Source organism: Bubalus bubalis, chromosome 14, assembly GCF_019923935.1.
Source record: "Bubalus bubalis isolate 160015118507 breed Murrah chromosome 14, NDDB_SH_1, whole genome shotgun sequence".
Lineage (NCBI taxonomy): Eukaryota > Metazoa > Chordata > Mammalia > Artiodactyla > Bovidae > Bubalus > Bubalus bubalis.
In genome coordinates this window covers 8,380,310-8,393,898 of record NC_059170.1, presented here as the reverse complement: position 1 = coordinate 8,393,898, position 13,589 = coordinate 8,380,310, and the positions used below count along the sequence as shown (strand labels likewise).

At 52.5% G+C, this 13,589-nt stretch overlaps 1 protein-coding gene across 4 annotated transcripts in view; it reads right to left on the bottom strand.

Annotated features, from left to right (window-relative positions):
- ELMO2 (engulfment and cell motility 2) overlaps window positions 1-13,278 on the bottom strand; it is a 38,381-nt gene extending 25,103 nt beyond the window's left edge. Inside the window, exons 1-6 of one of the 4 annotated variants that reach the window (XM_025263344.3) lie at window positions 13,127-13,189; window positions 5,673-5,764; window positions 1,760-1,887; window positions 1,424-1,464; window positions 929-1,001; window positions 534-584 (exon numbers count right to left, since the gene is read on the bottom strand). In XM_025263344.3, coding sequence (XP_025119129.1) covers window positions 534-584; window positions 929-1,001; window positions 1,424-1,464; window positions 1,760-1,837 — 243 coding nt within the window. In that variant the 5' untranslated portion in view covers window positions 1,838-1,887; window positions 5,673-5,764; window positions 13,127-13,189. Of the gene's footprint in view, window positions 1-533; window positions 585-928; window positions 1,002-1,423; window positions 1,465-1,759; window positions 1,888-1,995; window positions 2,112-5,672; window positions 5,765-13,126 lie in introns of those variants that run through there. The other 3 variants (XM_025263343.3, XM_044927579.2, XM_044927580.2) reach the window with 3 other exon arrangements.
- Window positions 13,279-13,589: the final 311 nt, after the last annotated feature.

The window sequence follows — 13,589 nt, the reverse complement described above, 5'->3', positions numbered from 1 at the left end:
TCTAAAGTCATCTTTCTAAAATATAAATCTAAATAAAATATTGCTTCCCACTTAAAGTCTTTCAGTGTCCCCCACACCCCCTTCTGGATAAAGTCCAACCTGCAAGAAGGCCACTGAGGAACCTTCCGCTGGCTTCCAACTGATCACTATGGGCCCCGGCCACCCACTCCTGCACCACCTAACAAGGCACATCTCTGGGCATGGAGTACCTTTCCTTCTCCTCTTTCTTCAGCTGACTCCTGCTTACCCTTCAACACCGGAACCACATGTCCCCTCCTCTGGAAGGGCTTTCTGGGACTCCTCAGGCGAGTCAGGTGGGCCCTTTTCTGAGTTCCCACAGCTCCCTGAGCAACTTTCTCTCCAGACCCCAGAAGGCCTTATACTGTATTTGTTTACTCCCCATTAGGCTGTGAGAGCAAAGACAGGCATTTTTCACCTCCAAGTCTTACTTTCTAGAACAGAGTCTGGCCCACGGCAGGGACTCACGTACACTTGACAGATAAAAGAATTCCTAAGGAAAGCAGAATACCTACCGGGGAGATAGCCAGCTGTAAGATTGTCCCGTTCTTAATGTCGCTGCGAGTCTGGGTGGCAAAGAGAAACAAAGAGCAGCTAAGATAAAATATTAAAATTGGGCAAGTGAGCTGAATCAACAAGAACCTTCTGTCATTTTTAAAGGAGATGTAACTGACACTCCTCAGTCAGGCCCTCCCCTCCTGCTTGTTTCTTGGCCACGAATTTCTAAGACGCTTTTCAAGCACCTCTCAGGAAGCAGAAGCCACATTTTCCAGCCACTAGAGGAGAGTAAGGGCTGACGCGCCCTGACCTGCCCAGGGAGCGGCTCTCACCCCAGTAAGAGGAAGCCCCCTGAGGGCCACTGGCACCACTGCCTCGGGCGGCTCACTTGAGAGCGAGTCCCTGTACTAACCTGTTCGGTGATGTAGAGCTGGGGACCATCTGCGTAACGGAGGGTGTAATACTCCGGGTTTGGCAATGACCACCTATGTAAGAGAAAAACAGCAGCCTCTTTGGCCATACATACCTGGGGGCCTGTCTAGAAGCTGCAAATAAAGAACTTTCAGTAGAGCTGCTGAAGGGATTGGGTGGCCGGTGTGATGTATGGGAGGGAAAAAACAAAGCTTTGGGTTGAGATATTCAACAGTAACCCCCTCTGCCTTCTGCAGAGACTGGCACCTGCAATTCAGCATGGGTCTCAGACCCCACCAGGACCTCAGGTGGGGCACTCCTACAGACTGACAGCAGGCCTTGGGGACATCCCCACCAGCAATCCTTCCGTCGTGAGAGCCCTGGACTGGGGACCCACCTAACTGCAGGTCCTCGGGCAGGATTCCTCTCAAGGTCTGGCAGTGCCCCTCTGTCTTTAGCCTGTCACTGTCTGCAACAGGGGGCAATTTCAACTCACCCATCACAAACTTCCTTGATGATGGACGCCAGGGGCCGTTTCTGAAAGAGAGGAGGGTGGTGGGGATGGGGGCAGAGATCCTTCACCAGCTGCCACACCCTGCTAGTGCCAGGGTCCTGGTGAGAGGGTCCGCCAGGCAGGCTCAGCCTGGCGCCTGAGCACGGACTTCTTCTCTGAGAGCTGTTCTCGAAGAGGAAGCCTTTTGCAGGCCATGGTGACCAGCCTTCCAGAGCAGGGGACAGGCCTTGGCTGACTCCTACTCCTGATGCCAGTGGTCCCCACCCCGAAAGACGCCCCCTACCCCGCACTCCCTGACCCCTCACTTCCAGAGCTTACCTGGTCAATTTCAAGGAGCTGCGCATTAGCACCTGGCCACTCGATGGCCACTTTGACAATGTCTGATGGTGGTGGCATGGTTCCCAATAGGGCCTGCCTCTCCAAGACAGACACACAGACACAGCTGCCTGGGGAGAAAGAATCAAAAAGAACGGGTTTGCCTTCGGTTTTCACTTTTGTTACATATTTTGAAAAATCGGAAGGTATTGTCCAAAGAAACACATAGGACTACTTGCTTTGAGCTTTTCGAGATCACACCACAACCTTTCCTTGGGCCTTTTGTCTCTTTAGATTAAATCGGCTAGTAGAAAAGGGACAAACCTATCTATCCACTGCAGATAAGCCAGCAGCAAGATCTGCAATGTGACGCTTCAGCTGGAGGGCCAGGAGGGCCCTGTGGTAAATGAGCATATTGACTGCAAAGCCCTGTCCTGGGACCTTGGGAGGGAGAAACATATGCCCGAAGACCAATAAGAACAGACACACGCTGTTCCTGGCTGGGTGGTTAAAGGAGCCCTGCCAGCTCTGCGGTCAGCCCTGATCCCTGAGTCAGCAGGGCCCGGCCACAGCTCCCTTGCTTCCTCCCTACTTATTGCTGCCACTCCTTCCCCCTCAAGCCTCCCCCGTGTGGGATGACACAGGGTTCAGAAAATGGGGAAGAGAAGCGGGACAGGAAATGCTATTTTCATCCCAATTGCCCAGGGCAAGGGCCACCAAAAGAGAAGTGGAAGGAGGTGAGGACACCCCCACAAAGGCCCCACTATCGGAGGACAAGGCTTCAGAAGTACCTCTGACCCCACTCCCCCACTGCCCTACAACATAAAGGAAAATAAATCATTTTGAACAAGTCTGGAAGATGGGCCCATGTGACCAGTCTCCTAGGCAACTGAGAGCTTAGTGGCGTTCCAGGCAGCAGCTAAAGCGTTCTCTCTCCAAGGTCTGATGAGGGAAGTCGCCCCACTGATGGATGATTTCAATGTGTGTTTACACTCCGTGCCCGCAGCTTCAAGAGAGGCCTCGCTCTTCATCAAAAAGACCTTTCTCCTGTATCCTCCAGGTTTCACCACGCACCCGCAATTTCTGCTTCCGAATGGAGACTGCCTGCCTCTCCTGGAGCGTGCAGCACAGCTGCTGCTGCGCCGGCATTCATGGATGCCCGCACTTGTGCAGCCCAAGCACAGATGTCAGTTCTCACAGTATTTGTAAGTACAAACCTCTTTGGTGACGGGGTACAAGTCCCTTGGACTTCCCAGGTCGTGACGCTAGTGGTAAAGAACCCACCTACCAATGCATGAGACTTAAAGAGACCTGAGTTCGATCCCTGGTTTGGGAAGATGCCCTGGAGGAGGGCATGGCAACCCACTCCAGCATTCCTGCCTGGAGAATCCTATGGGCAAAGGAGCCTAGCAGGCTACAGTCCATGGAGTCGCAAAGAGTCAGACACGACTGAAGCGACTTGGCATGTACAAGTCCCTTACCTACCATCCCACAGGTCTCAGACAGAGGGAAGCTTTCCTGACCATTTCCTGACCAGTGTGGGCTGCTTCAGAAGTCGACTGTCAAAAATACCAGCACTTGGACTTCCCTGGTGGCCCAGGGGTTAAGAATCTGCCTGCTGATGCAGGGGACACGTTTGATCCCTGGCCTGGGCAGATTCCACATGCCACGGGCAACCAAGCCCGAGAGCTGCAAGTACTGAAGCCCACGCACCCAAGAACCCCGGAACCTGTGCTCCACCACAAGAGAAGCCCAGGCTCCACGACAGGAGCAGCCTCTGCTCGCCACAACTAGAGAAAGCCGGCGAACAAAGACCTGGCACGGCCACACACACACACACGCTGTATTTATATTACCAGCACTGTCAGAACACGGCAGCACAGAAGAGATGCTTTTTGACGTGCTATCATGTACTTCGTTGAGTTCTGCCAGCAGCCTTATGAAGTAGGCAGAACAGGATTATTTGAAGACATCTCCATTTGAAGGTGACAAAACTGAAGCTCAGTGGGTTAAGCTACCCGAGTTCACCCAGCATAAAGGCAGTGAAGGGGACAGACGTGGAGCTGACTTTGGCCAGTGCGCCCCCTGCACCCCCCACTGAGCTGGCCTGAATTTCTGCTCGCTGCAACTGAATCAAGCCTAAAGGTGAAGTGGGCTGGCCTCATGGCTCTGAGAGCTTTCACAGCTTCTGCAGCTCCAGGTGGAACGTCTTACATGTGATTTCTATGTGCCTAGACACACAACAAATCTCTGAAAAGAAACGGGCCCAAGTCCTGATGGAGATGCTCTGCTCAGGTGACAGAGCAAAGCAGGCATGGTACCATGAATCTCTGGATCCCCAGGACACCCTTATCCTTCTCTAAGAGTATCCTTGTCATACCATTTAATTTAGATACAAATTACATAAAATAAAATGCAGAGCTTATATATATATGTGTGTATACATATGTAAATACACACATATATATACAAACACAAAAAACAGAAACACACACACACACCTTCCTGTAACCACCCACCTAAAACAAGACACCAAACATTCACACCCCCCCCAATTTCCCTCCTACCTCTTTCTGGTCAGCCCCTCACCCACCAGCCCTCCAAGAGGCAATTTCTTTCTGACTTCTATCACCATGGATTGTCCTGCAGCCTTTTGTATTAATATAATGCTTCATACATGTGGAAATGCACAACATGGCCTCTAAGACCATTTGTTATTTAATTTAGTTTCTTCTTCTTCTTCTTTTTTTTAACTTTTTGGCCAGAGTGAGGCATATGGAATCTTAGTTCCCGGACCAGGGATCGAACTCACGTCACCTTCAGTGGAAGCACGGAGTCTTAACCACTGGACCTCCAGGGAAGCCCCTGGTTTCTTCTTCTTAAAATCAGTAGGCCGTGTAGGTGCAAGAGGAAGAGTGCTGGGCTGGGATGCCGGTCCCTGCTGAAGAAAGCACCTGGGTTCAGAGCCAGAGGACTCAGGACCTGGTCACAGCTCCGTTGCCGAGTGTCTGGGTGATGCCGTGTCCCTTTCACCCACGTCTTGGTTTTCCTCTCACCTGCGAGGCGAGACTGTGGAACTAAAGCACGTGTAATGTGCCTTTGAAGTCTAAGATTCTAAACTAGAGCTTAGAATTCCAAATGAAGACTGCCCATTTCAAAGTTCTATGCATAAGAATCTTCACCTTTACTTCAGTGGTACTGCTAAGAAACCAATCATATATTTTGGAACTCCTAAACAAAGCTGACACTCATCACTGTATTTTACAGTTACACTTCACTCTGACCCATATGGCATTTCCTAGGCTGATTATCTCTTTATTAAAATCAGCCAGGAGTGCTTCTTGTCTGTTCCAAAAATTCACATCCCTGTGAAAGCACGGGGATTTGCAATCGCTGGGACTATTCCAGAGACACTGTAAGCCCCTGTTCTCTGCGATTCTGCCCTTTCCCCAAATGCCCAGGCAGCCCACGTGTGTTGGCACTCTCTCCACCCGCACCACAGCCTATGGGACCAAGGTGAACACCCACTCTCCGCAGACTAATCCAATCTGCTCTCTTGAGCTTAAAAGACACAGGCTAAGGGAGATGGATGTTGACGGGCTCTGAGCAGGCCAGTCAGCTTCAGAGTGGGGACCACGGCAGGCCAAAGATACAGGAGACGCAAAAACCACGGGCCTTACAGAGGAAGGAGATGAATAGATGGCAGCCTAACGCGCACAGGGCACGGAGCAGGCCCTTAAGGAACACTGGCCGGAACACTGAAGAGCAAAGCCCACTTAGACAAGTCTAGCTTGTTAACAACAGTTCAGTTACGCGGTGGCTTCGTGGCAGTCGTCCTGTGTATAACAGTAATGTGCAGACGGCCTCTTTACACTTCATCACACACGTCTGTGGTGTTACTGCTGCTGATGCTCACCTGAACCCTGAACAGCATCCCCATTAGACAGAGGAGGCAACCGCAGTCCACACGGGATGAGAACGGGTCTTCCATGTGCCTCCTTCCCATCTCTTCTCCACAAAAAAAAAAAACAAAGAAACCACATCAGACTGGATCTCAAGATCAGCTCTTAGGGGGACCTTCCCTGGTAGTCCAGTGGTTAGGAGTTCACCTTCCAACGTAGGGGATGTGGGTTCGATCCTTGGTTGAGAAACTAAGATCCTATACGCCTCAGGGCAACTAGGTTCTCGAGCCACAGTGGAGACCCAGAGAAGGAAAAAAAAAAAAAGGCTGGGCTTTGGGCCTTCACAGCTGGTTCTCTTCTATAGTAGCCCTGTGTGATGTTACTCCATTTTACGGACAAGAAACAGAGGCACAGATAAATTAAGTTCCGTGCTCAGCGTCACGCAGCTAGTAAGCAGCACCACCAGAATGTGACCGCCAGTCTGGCTGTTTGAAAGCCACATGAAAGCAGGGGGCACTGTACCCACAGCAGGTCCTCCGGGGAGGATGTGGGCGTGCTGGACCTGAAGCTGAAGCACACCGAGGCTGCACCAACAAGAGCTCACCACAGTGACAGAAAAACAGAGTCCACTGTCTAAAGAAGGTGACCTCCACTCTCCTGCATGGGGCTTAGTCCGTCATGGTCCAGCCAGACCTTCCTGGACTACTTGTTATTTCCACGAGGCAGGGCACGTTCCTCCTCCTCCTCTGTGTCTTTGCACATTTCCTTCCTTCCTTGGACTGTCAGGAGAGCTCGTATGCAACCTTCAGAGCCCTGCTCAAATGTCATTTCCGCTCTGCACCAGTCTTGGCGAAGTGAAATAGGACAGGACCCTGTGTTCTCATGGCCTTCTGTCCACAGCTCTGCGAAGGCTCCCAGGCTACCCCATTACAGCTTTAGATTCAGACAGCTCTCTTCTTCACTCTCTCCTCCTGGGGGCAGGTCCAACCCTGCAGCTTCGTCACCTAGCACAGCATTGTGAGCACCTGTATCTGCTCAAATCCAACAGCTCCGACTTCTTCAACTCCTACAAGTCAGGGCCAGCGGCACACGGAAGGGGGCGGGCACCAGGCGCTCCAGCTGTGTGTTCCCTCCATGACCCAGCACCTTCTAACTCCACAGCATTTCCAGTGTTTTCACATCTAACATCAGATGTGTCTCACTGGAGAATCAGGTTTAGCACATCTGACTCCTGTTAAAAGATGGAGGGAAAACATCCTTCTGCTTTTCTCCCTTGGAAACATTAGGAGACAGGAGACTAGAAGAGTAATATTCTCCAGGTAACAGCCCCATGGACAGAGGAGCCTGGAGGGGTACAGTCCGAGGCGACTTAGTGACTCAACAACGATAACAAACAGCCTGAGAATAAAGGATCTCCTTGTGGGGAACCCTTTCAGCGCTCCTTTGCTTACTCTTTTCATTTTCACTTTAGAAAGGAAGCGAAAATTAGGTCGAAGCAATTCAATAACATTGTAAAATTCTCAGAGTTATAAATAGCCTCTTGCTCTACCCGCTTGGTAGTCCCATAGAGTTCAACAGCAAAAGGGCAGGATGAGGGAGCTTTGGGTCCACATCCAGGACCAGAGGGCAAAGAAGTCATCAACCCCTTTCAATTAAATGACTCTCCTCTCCACCCCACCCCACCCCGCCCCCTTTCAAGTACTACAGACACAAAGATGACTGGGGAAGCTCTGCTGCTGCTGCTGCTGCTGCTAAGGCCACCAAACAAGAGAGAGATGCACAGCGATGTGGGGAAGATAATTCTACTCTAAGGCTTGAGAATGAAAGCCCAGGTTTTCAAAGGCGAAGCTGGGGAAAACAAAAGGAAAACAAGGACCTTCGTGTCTCCAGTGAGCCTTCTTTAAGTGGCTGCTGGAAGGTGTGCTTATAAAGTCAGCACAGTTACAAAAGGCCCCACTGAGCTCCACCAATTAACCAGCCCTGCGTGGAGGGGTGGGGTGGGAGGACTACTCCTGGGAGCGGGATGCTGAGAGCCCAGTGGAAAGGAAGTGAAAGCCGATCCCTGGCCATTAGTTAGGAATTCAGATTGAAGAAGGAAGGCCAGAAGGTTCCAGCTCTCCACCCTCCCCCCTCATTCCTAAGGACCAGGGCTGACTGTGCTTTTTTGTTTCATTCTTTTGCTTTTGATTCAGTGGAGGAGGCTCTGGGGAGGTTGGTTTCTGTTTCCTGCGATAGAACCCACGGCATCAGAAAGGGGACCAGAGGTCACACCCTCTTTCTAATCAACAGCACAATCTCCACAGAGGCTTCTCCTTTGGACAGCTTCTCAAGTGAGAAGTGACTCAACTTCCCTCGGGTCAGACCCCCGAGTGAAGGCGAGACTCGGGTGTATGGGGAGGGAAGCTGGGTTTGCAGGCTCCGATTCTGTCAATCACTGCTAGAAACACCTAGAAGGACCATCGCATCAGTGGCAGCTGAGGTTTCTCCCCAGTTTTTCTGTCGGACACAAAACTCACCCAAACGCTTAGTTAAAAGCCACTGACTTAGAGCCACAAGCGCGGTGAGGAAGAGTGTGGGAAGACGGGAACTGTCTGGGTTTCTTCTCACGAAACACCGGCTCTAAGAACCACCCAGGTTTCTAGCTTAGAAAACTTCTGCAGCGCCCCATTCTTACAGAATCGCACTTAGACTCCTCAGCAGGGCACCCAGCTCCTTCCAGTCCCACCACAGACCCTCCTTGTGGATACTCCAAATGTCCCAGCGGACCACCCTGTTTCCCTGACCACCAGACGCTTCCAAGTCGTACTTCGGTCTCAGCCATTACGGCCTCCATCTGGTCTGGCTGCCAAACTTCTCCTCGAGCTTCGAGGCCCAACAGTCCCTCTTCTGTGCAGCCTTCCTGGTGCTCTAACCTCAGGCAAAGAGAACTGTGCTCTCGTTTGCATTCGCATCTTTTACACATGGTCATGATCCAGCTGATTCACAACTGCGTGTGCAGCCTTTTCTCTTGCTCTTCAGACTGTGACCTGCCTTCCAGCACCACCGACGTTGCCAAGGAGCCCCAGATAACGCAGAATCACCCACTCCAGCCCTGACCTGCTGAACCAGAAGCTGCCTTCAAACAAGATCCCCAGCTGGTTGGCACGCACATGACAGTCTGAGGAGCCAGACTCGAGACTGGTGGTTCTCCGCTCTGGTTGTGCCTCGTCCAGGCCCACCCCGGGTGGCTGCAACACCCACCTCCCCACCCCCAGCAGGTGACTGTGATGGGCAGCCAGGGCTGGGAGCCACAGCTCCAGGCTGCCAGCTGAGGCCAGGGACTCATCAAGTCCGTATCTACTCCCCTGCCCACCTTTCCCCAAGGCTGGCGGCACAGGGCCTGGCACACAGCTGTGCCCATGGAATTCCACACCAAAAATACCCTTGAGGATGCCCCTGGACCTGACTGCCTTTAAAAGAGAAACAAAAACTCTAATGACAGAGGACTAGCTGTTGCCTAGAACTCTGCAAATCCCTATAGTCATCAAGGTGGACGTAGAAGGAGTCAGTGCTTCCAGATCACTTGCCTCAGTTTCCGGAAATGAAACAGACACTGGAGTGGAAAAGAAGGATGAATCAGAAGTCCTGCCGGCCTTCATGGGGCTGTGGTGCTGCAGCAGGGAGGCAGAGACTGTGTAGGGAGCAGGTATGCTGGGCTGAGAAGCCCTGGCGGATGACTAAAATCCCAGGCTGGGGGCCCGACTCCTTCAATCCTGACCCCAACAACACAGCATTGCTCTTGCTGGAAAGCTGAGCCAAGCCTCTTGTTTTATGAATACGGGAAGTGAGGTCCAGAGAAGCTGGCAAGGCCCCACCACCAGTCAGGGACAAGAGAAGGCCTCGCCCTTCGCTTCTGGGTCAGTCCTCCCCAAGCACAGGAGGCCCGGCCGACAGCTCTGCCGCAAGCCCGAGCCTCGCTGGGCCTCAGGTCCTGATCGACACGAGGAGGCTGGACTAGATGTAAGTGAGGTCCCTTCTAAGCTTGACCTTCTAGCATGGCAGAGTAACTTACTGAGGTTAGGAGCTCGGGTTCTGGGGTGGGACAGACCTGGATTTGGATCCCAGCTCTAAGAATTTCTTTACCTGTAAAATGGGGATTTCAATCAACCGACCCTACCCTATAAAGTTGTTGTGAACGATAATACGCGTAAATCATTTAAGCATAGTACCTGACCCACAGTAAGCGGAGTTCCAACCGTGTGAACTTGACGAAGTTGCATAACACGGTAACTGTGTCTCCCTGGCATGACAAAGCCCCTACTGGGCTTTACCATACCGATGACAGAATGAGAGAACATACGCTAAGGCAATCAGAGGGGGAAATATAATAATGATAATAAATATAATAATCAGATAACAAATATTTTAACAATTGTATAGTATAATGATTATATGATATATATTATAATACTTAACACTCCTTTCCTAGCAGAACCTTGGAGAGCTTCAGAGTTCCAGAGCAGTGGCCTCTACAATGCCTAGCACAAAGCAGGTGCTCAACAAACTTTTCTACTGGCTCAGTTAAAACTAGTGTGCCTAATGGGTTCACAAATTCCGGCTGCTTAAGCCAGGCAGCACCTACATGGGAACTGTAGGAAACTGCGAAGGACCCCAGCCACAGCCTAGAGGATTTCAAACCCAGCACTTGACACACGTTATGCAGCTGCTGCAGCCTCTGCACACCAGTTTCTGGTCCCTGACTACACTGCAGAGTATCCAGCCACTCATCTAATCATTCCGTGCTCTGGCCTTGTGTTTCCGCATACCCAGTGGGCGTCCTGAAGATGAGGGCTGTGACCATGCTCCCCAGTCTCCCCAGACCCTGGTCTCACAGTGGTGGGGACCTCACTCAGCCAGCTGCTGTTGAACTGAACAGCCCGACTGTTAATCGGCACCTTGTACAAGATGCTGCGGGCTGGGTACATTTTTCCACCCAAGGGCCAGGCTGAGTTGGTGTAGGCGCTGAGCTGCAGTGACTGGACCCAGAAGCACTGGTTTTGCAGGTTTTTCCTTCAACTGCATCAAACGTGCTTGTTCCTGAGCCACCTACATAGGTGGTACTGATGCACCCAGACACACTGACTCTGCATGGACAAGGCAGAAGAAGTATAGACCCACAGGTACCATTTTTGGGGGGAAGAAGTTTAGCCTCCACTTCTGGCATCCCCAAACTCCCCTGGCACCTCCTGGAAGCAGCATGGGGTACAGAAGGACCCAACTCCAGATGAAGAGACTGGGGTCCTGGCCCCATCTTGCTTCCTCCACTCACAAACTTTAGGATGACTGCTGGCAGGCAACATGACTTCCAGGAGCTTCATTATGTTTATTAGTGAAATGCACGTAACAATAATTACCTCAAACGGTTTAAGGCGATTAAATGCCGCAGGTATATAAAGCTTCTAGCACTGCACACCCCTACAAGTGGCTATTGAGCAGCTGATATGTGGTTATCACAAGCTGAGATGGGCCCTAGGTATAAAACACACATCAGATTTCAAAGGCTTATTGTTGTTGTTTAGTTTCTAAGTTATGTCCAATTCTTTTGCAACTCCATGGACTGTAGCCCACCAGGCTCCTCTGTCCATGGGATTTGCCAGGAAGAATACTGGAGCGGTTGCCATTTCCTTCTCCAGGGGATCCTCCTGACCCAAGGATTGAACCCATGTCTCCTGCATTAGTTGATGGATTCTTTACCAGTGAGCCACCGGGGAAGCCCTTCACAGACTTAATAACACACAAAAATGTTAATACCTCACTAGTAATGTTTTTCTATTGATTATATGTCAAAAGAATATTATTTGAAAATCTACTAGGTTCAGTAAAATGACAAGAAGTAATTTCACTTTTTCCCCTTTTTCTTTTTTTTGGCTGCTCCGGGACTTAGATGCAGCAGGCAGGATCTAATTCCCTGACCAGGGATCCAACTCAGGCGCCCCCTACACTGGGAGTGCAGAACCTCAGCCACTGAATCACCACGGAAGTCATTTGCTTTTTTAGTGCGGCTATTAAAACTTTTTTAACCACAAATATTGCATTATATTTCCACTGGACAGCAATGCTTGAGCACAGAGCCTGGCACAGTTTGTGAAGGACATCAGAGCTGCGACTCACACCCTGTACCTCTGGCCAAAGCCAAGTCCTCCATTCATATGTTTAACACATATTCACTGTGCCTGGCCCTGGGCAAGATACAGGAAATACAAGGAGCAAGGACGGACCCGTTCTTTTCCCCTGTGGACCTTACTACCTGGGGATGGGGGGATAGACAGACATGAATACGTTCATAAATATATGTCAAACTGCTGCTGTTCAAGTGGCGTGAAAGGGAAGTACAGAGGGTGATGAAAGCGGGGAATTCACTTGCTGGGACCAGGGATGCCTCTAGAGGAACTGATACTTGAGTGGAGATTTGAAAGATAAAGAGGACTTGACTGGAAGAAGCCAAGAGGGGAAGGTACTTCCTGGGGAGTAGGAAAGAAGGTTAAGGGTGCAGACCCTGATCTGGCCCAGAGCTCGGTATGTAGTAGGAACAAGAAAAGGCCAGTGTGACGAGAGTACTGAGCAAGAAGGGTTAGTAGATGGAGACTAGAGACGAGAGGTGGGTGGCATCCCATCTCCAGAGCTTGGGTGAGGATCTGAGGGTGGTCCTGCAAAGAGGTGGAAGCCGGCCAGTTACAAAGTAAGCCAGGGAACGGATCTGGACGGAATTTTGAAAAGATCCCTCGGGCCACGGTGCGAGGCCCACAGGAGAGCGGCCCCAGCGCCTGTGTGGGCAGATAGGTTAGAACACTGCATCAGTCCAGGTTAAGAGGCGAGAGAGGTCTGCACTGAGGGGGAAGCGGCAGAGATGCAAGTAAATAAACGGTCTGGGGGACTACAGGGCCGGCCCGGTAGCCGGGGCGGGGTGATGAGCAGGGTCTGTTTGTGCAGGAGAGGGCGGCGATGTAAAGGGAGACTCCCCAGGCTTCCGACGGGTGCCACCCAGCCCCACACACTCCCGGGCTCCGATCGAGTCCTCAGCCAGCCGCTCCCCCTCCGGTCACCCCCTCCCTGCCCCCAGCATCTCGTCTCGCCCCCGGGTTCCATCCTCCCACCCTTCTCCTTTCCGACCCCGCGTCCCCTACCCGGCCTAGCCGCCGCTCCTCAAGGCCTGTTCCGCCCTCTTCCCCACCAGCCGGCTCTTCTGGCTTGGGGACCCGGTGCCCTCCGGTCCCGGCGGGCCCACCTGGGGCCTGCTGACCCCTTCGGAGCTCCTCAAGCCAGCACGGGGAGGCCCAGGCCCGCCCTCTCCAGCCCCCAGGCCCCTGGGCAGAAGCAGGCCTCAGCCCTCCGCCCGTTCCCCGGCCCGGCCCCTCTGCCCTCCGCCCCTCGGGCCAGGTCCCACTCCGCTGCCCGGCGCGCCCCGGCCCCAGGAGCGCCCCACACTCACCAGGGCGCCGACCAAGGCCCAGCTCCTGCGCCGAGGTCCCCCAGCCGCCTCTTCTCTAGCCTCCCGCCTGCCCGGCCCTCTCAGGACCCCGCCCCGCGCACGCCGACCCAGGCTCCTATTGCTCCGTTTCGCCGTCACGCTGAGCTCTCTTCCTTCAATTGGGCGGATTGCCTGTCACTCAAAACAGGGAGGGCCCAACTGCCGGGGCGGGGAAGAGGGAGCCGCCGGTCTCCGCCTGGGTGCCCGAGGCCTCTTAAAGGCGCAGGCTGTTTCTCCCGCCTCGGGTTATTGATTTTTGAGAAATGGGATCCCCCCACGCCCCTCCGCAAATGCAAGAAGCAGCCTTTCCTCCCCACATTCCCCTGCTCCCCGAAACTTTTCTTTTGGCACAGCCTGGGTCCCAGGTGACAAATCAGAGGTTTTGAGGGCTCAGATGTCCTCCAATGGCACTCGGCCGGGTGCC